This window comes from Gigantopelta aegis, unplaced genomic scaffold, assembly GCF_016097555.1.
Source record: "Gigantopelta aegis isolate Gae_Host unplaced genomic scaffold, Gae_host_genome ctg3085_pilon_pilon, whole genome shotgun sequence".
Classification (NCBI taxonomy): Eukaryota; Metazoa; Mollusca; class Gastropoda; order Neomphalida; family Peltospiridae; genus Gigantopelta; species Gigantopelta aegis.
Genome location: NW_024533170.1, coordinates 44,615 through 51,433, shown reverse-complemented (window position 1 = coordinate 51,433; position 6,819 = coordinate 44,615). Strand labels below are relative to the sequence as shown.

The following is a 6,819-nucleotide window of genomic DNA, read 5'->3' as shown; positions in this document are numbered from 1 at the left end:
AAAACTTAAACCAAAATTCAAAGATAATTGTGTTTTTTGATTTAGTTATTTGAGGCGACCTGTATGGCCGTGTGCTCTTCAAGCTAAATTGAAGATCACTGCTACTTTTCTAAGAGTGTTTAGTTTATCAATCAACATGTATGAATCTTAACTATATTTATTTAAAATGCCATCCAATGGTAACAATAAAGTGACAACCTGTGACCTCCTGTAGTTATCAAATACTAGTGTCTATTAATCTTGATACCAAGCATATATAGATAGCAGTTTATAATGTGCTCCATTAAGAAAAGGTTTTAATGCTTGTGCTTCACATTACATTTATCAGTCTAATGGGACATTGTTCTATATATGTATAATATATTTATCTTCTTTTTCTTGCATCCATGTTTGCTGCCTTTGGTGGCTACTATTTCACTAGTGGTCCAATGAAAAAACTCTGGTTAAAATTTGGTTATGATCCACAGTGCGTCCTTCTGGTTTAAATGGTAAATATTAGTATTATATAAATGTACCTAAACTTGTCAAATACCCTCCGACCAATCAAATTGCTTTATTGAAGTTAATATCTAATCTCATTACTTTAAATATACTAATAACTTCACGATTGTTACAAACTCCATTACTTTTGTATTGCAGATATCAGAGTCTTGATTTCCTGAGTTCCCCAGCTCTTGAGTCTACTGTTGTTGCACCTTAACAAGGCTATCAAGAACGTGTGTTACGACCCTCATGGTGTAGGAGGAGAGATGGAGGGATGGAGATATAAGAAACTCCAAGTATCAGAGGAAAGAGAGTCTTAGACTATAGCAGAAAGAGGCTGGGCTCAGGAGATACTGTTGGTAAAAACAATACTCCGATATTTGGAATGGGAGCACTTAGACAACATTAGAAATGACAGCTGGTTGTTTTTTTTTGGCGCAGGATGAATTAAGGATATTTGTCCCCGTTCATTTATTTATTTCATTCTACTTGTGTTAGTGGTTCTTTTCTTACAGAGGACATGATGAAGTCCTGTGTATATCATTTAGTCCTGACACATATCCACATCAGAGACAACAACTTTATCAGTTATGTGATCTACGAGATGACACACTTCAAGCTATTATACATAACAATATGGAAAAGAGACCAAATGTCATGTAAGCCTTATTAATAATGCATTATGTCATTGAATTGGAAACTAAATATAACACTTGATAATACTTGTTCTGTTGAGATAGTTTTCCATTGATGTTAATGAAATCTTATTTCCATATTAGGAGAATAACTGGATGTGTTGTGAAGAGGACACATATGATAAAATACGCAAGGAATGATTGACGCTGATAATATGCTAAGCACAAAGAGAAGGTATGTCTAGAAACCCAATACAATAATTGATCTTTTCAGCCTGTGATGAACATGCCTCCTTAATTTTAATATACAAATTAATAAGGCAAAACATTGGTAGCTTGTAGGATAATCGTTAAAAATTAAAACGAACAAATGTGAAGTCACATGATTGTAGAAATAAAAGCCCAGTTGGATATTTTTAGTTAATGTTATTCTCTATTCTCTTTAATTTTATTTTGTTGTATTATTAGGACATAACATTGAAAACCAGTTTCAAAGAGGAAATGAAACCAAGATGTATCTGGTACAGATGCTGAACTAGATCCTGAGTCTCGTAACAGTAACATTTATGTATACAGATATTTAATCATATTTCATGTAAGATTTCTTGCTACAATGTAACTATGACTTGCATTGGAGAGCAATGTTAGTTCACAACTTTTTTTGTTTTATTTTCTTTTCTGGTTTGATCAATTGTGTGGCTGAGTCACAGAATTACAGACTGTCAACTGATCAACAAAGCGTCTGGTACAATTGGTCAAAAATAATTACATTGTCTTGTCAGCTGGTTGACTGGTATTACTAATCATCATTGAATTTATATAATTCTGCTTTCAATTGTAAATATTTTGTCAGTTAACATCATTAGTGACATGTATGTTAGTTACACAGATGGAAGCTTTTATACTTGTTGTTAACATTGATGTGGCTAGAATAGATTAAGTACAAAAACTTAAATACAATGCACAATTGAGCGTAGCAACTTGTGTGGTACTTTGCCTGTGTCTATTATGTAACTATTAGCAAACAAAATTGTTCCTTTTTTTATAAACAACAAAATTTATGATAAGAATTATACATTAGTGGGTAATTAAACAATATAATGGCGAGTCTTGAAATATAAGTCAACATGATATACTAACAATAGTGCATCACTGATTGGTGAGTTCTTCAATTTCAGCACCTCTTTTGAGGCATCATCATCACATTATAAATTAATCGACTTTTACACCACCCACTGTAACAAACAAATTAACACATTAAACAAATTACAATAGAATAAAAACATTACGTTACACTCACCATTACTTGGTAATAACCATCTTCATCAGGCTGATCAGTATCAAAGAAATGGAGTTGTGAATGTATATCATTTGTTGAAATGTCCGTCAAATTTCCTTTCTTTTCTGGGCTAGTATTGGAACTTTAGAGTTGCAAAGAGATCTCTTTGGAGGTCTGTCTAAACCAACAATCTTCTTGCAGTCTCGATTTACTAACAAGCACATATTCTTAAACTTTATGGAATCACCATCCAATTTCTTTATCACTACATGACAAGACACTAGTACAGTCTAATGTTATGGATTTAGATAGGCTATAGTCATTAAAACATGACAATGTTTAGCTACTTACTTGTCCAGCAAATGAAAAACAAGAAGAAGAGGTGTGATGATTTGTTTACCATGAGCTAAACATGATGACTGCCAAAAGAAACTAAAAACAGCAAATGGTCCCGAAGCTGAACCTAGAACCAGAAAACAAATTAATACAAACTTTTAAGTATTTATAAAAAGTATTTAAGCTAATCCATTGACTAATTTTGTAACTGAACCAAATTCACTGAAAAATGGATTAGTGCATTATACTCAGTTTAGTGGACTCCAAATAGTTCGCATGTTGTGTGTGTAAGTATAAACTTAAACTCACAAGGGCCTATTGACAACGCGTACTAAAATGACGTCATGTTCCTTCATACTCTGTAATATTCTATACCATTTTTCTACATGCCATGAACCTATCACCAATATCAGTGTCTTTCCTAGTATCTTTAAGACATCTCTTAATAGGATCTTTCTTCTGCATGTCAATGAAGTCTGGGCATAAACGACCAACACTCGAACAACAGCAGTTGAGGGCAAAGGATCTAAAATATCATAACACAATAATATAATTCTAATTGATTTTAAAAAGAATATGGTCATACATATTTGTATATTAAAGTTACCATTGGTGGTAAACGTGACAGCAAAATCAACATTTCTTTTAATGACAAGATATTTTTTATCTGTGTCATACTGCAAGAATAGAAAGTGCCATCATTAATAAATAAATAAATAAGTATCATATATTTATATTATTGTAACAAAACGTACGTGCCCATTTTGTTTCATCCCTTAAAGATACCTTAAAGTCAAACTCTCCAGGACAATGATCTCTTATTAAATAAAACACATTCATCTTAACACAAACAAACAAACAACAAAAATAAACAAAATCAAAAAAGCTTCATAAGAACAAAGGATATATATTTCTACCTTGATATAGTATGTATGCTGGTACTGCACGAATATTGTTATGTTTCTTGGACAACAGGCAGTACTTGCTTCTGTACAATAGGTAAGAGTTCTTGATTAGTAGATAGAGAGGTGCTGGGCAATGAATTAATTGTCAATGGAGACTAAAAGTAAATAGAGATAAGGTAAGGTCTAATATGTTGTGTTTGTATAGAGGTTAGAGTATAACCTCATTGGGTGGAGCTTTCAGAAGATGATATTACTGATGTACATGCTTCAAACTAAAGAAATGACAATAGATTACTAGTGAATGACAGTGAGTTACTGTAGATCTAATGAGCTCACTGCATGACTTACAGGAAAAGACACTGGAGTACTAACAGGTTGATAAGAGGAGCATATCGGTAAGATTGATGGCACACCCCTGATCAGGGAATGTCAGGTCAATACCGAGATATGGGTCTTCAAGATGCACTAGATGTATACCAAATAACTTTGCATCAGATCTCTATGTATACTGTAACATACTAGACGATTCTGAAACTGTTGGTGTATCAGAAACGGTAGATCCAGTCCATCTGTAGCAGATGACAATTACATTTCATAAAACAGACATTAAAATGGTTTTACCCATGGTTGCAAAGCTCTTTAGTCATTCTTGAAAAATTTACTGGCCCTCGTGGAACGTTCAGTATTATTGTTTATTATTATTGCCATGTCAGCAATGCACGTGGATATGTGCTACTGCGCAAGCTCAGTTGACCGCAAGTTTTAATTAGCCGTAGGGCGTCTCAGGGCTTTTAATATTACTATGACTCACTTGAAACTTTATATAGTTTTGGTTTAGAGGAAAACGTTTTCAAGAATTCAATTTCTTGTAAGTCGGTTAGTAGTGTTTTAGTAGATGTATTATTGGAAAATTGGGCTCCAAGTTTGTCAAAATAATAGGTCTAGATAGATTTTATGTACTTTATTTAAATAACATATATTGAAAAGACCCCCTCACTAATTCTACGTCTCACAGACCAAGGACTCCACTCCAAGACGTACAATGGCTTCCAATTCTGGTCCTCCCCATCTTTGGCTTCATCGTTATTTGGACCCACTTCTGGTACCACAAAAACTGAAAGTGCTCATACAAAGACGGCACTTCCAATCCAAACAATACTTTGGTTCTCCAGGCTCACCATCAGAGAATCCATTTGCATTTATTGATACCAGTTTACAGCCTACAGCGTCAATGGAGTCACACCCTCCTCAAGGTAACCAAGGCAACCAACCGCCTCCTCCTATGTTGCAAGGTATTGGACAACCTCCCATGCTTGTTCCACACACCTATCAACCTCAACCATCGTTTAATAGCGAACTAACAGTTTGTCATTTATCTTTTCCAGAAACGTTCCCATCTTCATCAGAAACTGACCAACTTCTTGTTGCTCAAGATCCTTCTTTTGATGATACATCACATCTATTGGACTCCTCTCCTTATCATCCATCACCCACATCTGATCCCTCTCCTCCTCTTCTATCTTCTGAGCCACACCCACTTAGTCCAGCCCCATATCACTCAGAACCACATCCACTTAATCCAACCCCTTATCACTCGGTTTCCCAGGCATCTGACCCCTCCCCTTTTATACCAATGTCTATTCCACACCCCGCCCATGCGATCACTCAATTTAGAAAGTTTACACTTGGAGGAGCCAGTTAGTGTAGCAGATACTAATGTTCAAATAACAACTAATGACTTGAATTCTGAAGCAACATTAAATCAAGTCTCAGAGAAACTAGATGTCTCACAAATGCCTGAAACCACACCCACTGTGTCTTTAGTGAGCACATCCTCTAATAATTCTATTCATTATCCTTTATTGCCTGCTACATTTGGCAATGAAGGCCCTATTGTGCCAAGCCGATATTCACCAGTGACAGATGATACTAACCTGGACAGGCCTGTTTTAGAAACTGGTTTGAATGATATTACAGATGAAGGGAATCAAACAGCTGAAACAGATTCTCACATTTATCACCATCCTCCCTCTTCACTTCCAATGACTGGTATACATCCTCCTTTAGTTCTCGATCCAAATCCCACAGCCTCCTGCCCCCCTATGTTGGATTCGTTTCCTCCTCTCCCATCGTCCACAGTATTAGAACAGAGTCCTGTGTACGAGTACTCTGGTTACCACGGCTCCAATGTGACTCCTCCTCTACCACTTGGTGGACCAACAATGCACTCACAATCTATGCCTAGTGATTTGAATGCTATGACGGAGAGGATGACAAATGCTCACACTGACTCGAGTCATGGTCGATTAACAAATGCCAATATACCTTCAGATGTATTGGAAGTAAAGGAGGATGTCTTTGCCCCTACTAATTATCCTAACAACCAGTTGGGTTCATCATCAATTATGACCTCACCACATAATTCTAGAAGATCGTCCAATGTAGTTCATTTGTCAGATGTTACTGCTGATATTGATAACACTGAATCATTGGTTGAATATCCTAACCAGTTTCCACTCAGCAGTGAGAGAGAAGAAGAACGTGCTATTACTGAGGGAGACTCTAATCCCCCATCTGCCTCCCAATCAGTGTCTTCTCTCTTGGAAGGTGACAATAATCTAACATTGGAGTCTCCGTTTCGTATTGTACCTCCTGCATCTGATTTGTCCAATGGTAGTTACTCTTTGTCTGCTCCATCTGAGGAGCAGAGTGCTTTGGTACATGACTCTAGTTCTATTGAATCTAATGAAGGTTATTAAAAATGTTGTCATCATATTAGTATATGTGCATTAATGTTGTATGTCCTGCATACTGTAGGTATAAATGGATGGATGGGTAGATAAGTTAATAGATAATGGATGGATGGATGGGGCCATAGATGAGAACACTGACAGAATGATGAATGTATAAATGGGTGGGTACCAAATGGATATGTTATAAACAGATGTTGTTACTTTATTGTTTTTCTTTTGGGCTACAGGTCAACCACTTCTTCCTCAAAACCAACCTGTCCAATTAGAGAAACCAGTTGAACAACCTCTCCAGTCCATTTCTCACACAATGGATACAGTATTTGATTTACAACCTGATGGAGAACCATCTTCAACTCCACCCACCTCATCAGCTACACCTCCTCCAACGAGTGATTTTCCCAGCTGAACTAACTGCCTCACCCATTCAG

At 36.1% G+C, this 6,819-nt stretch overlaps 1 protein-coding gene and 1 pseudogene across 1 annotated transcript; both read left to right on the top strand.

The window, feature by feature from the left end:
- Positions 1-4,680: 4,680 nt before the first annotated feature.
- Positions 4,681-5,340, top strand: LOC121391910 (leucine-rich repeat extensin-like protein 5). The gene has a single exon (XM_041523372.1). It carries the CDS (start codon positions 4,681-4,683, stop codon positions 5,338-5,340), a length of 660 nt encoding a protein of 219 aa, XP_041379306.1.
- Positions 5,341-5,431: 91 nt separating this feature from the next.
- LOC121391909 overlaps positions 5,432-6,819 on the top strand; it is a 36,803-nt pseudogene continuing 35,415 nt past the window's right edge.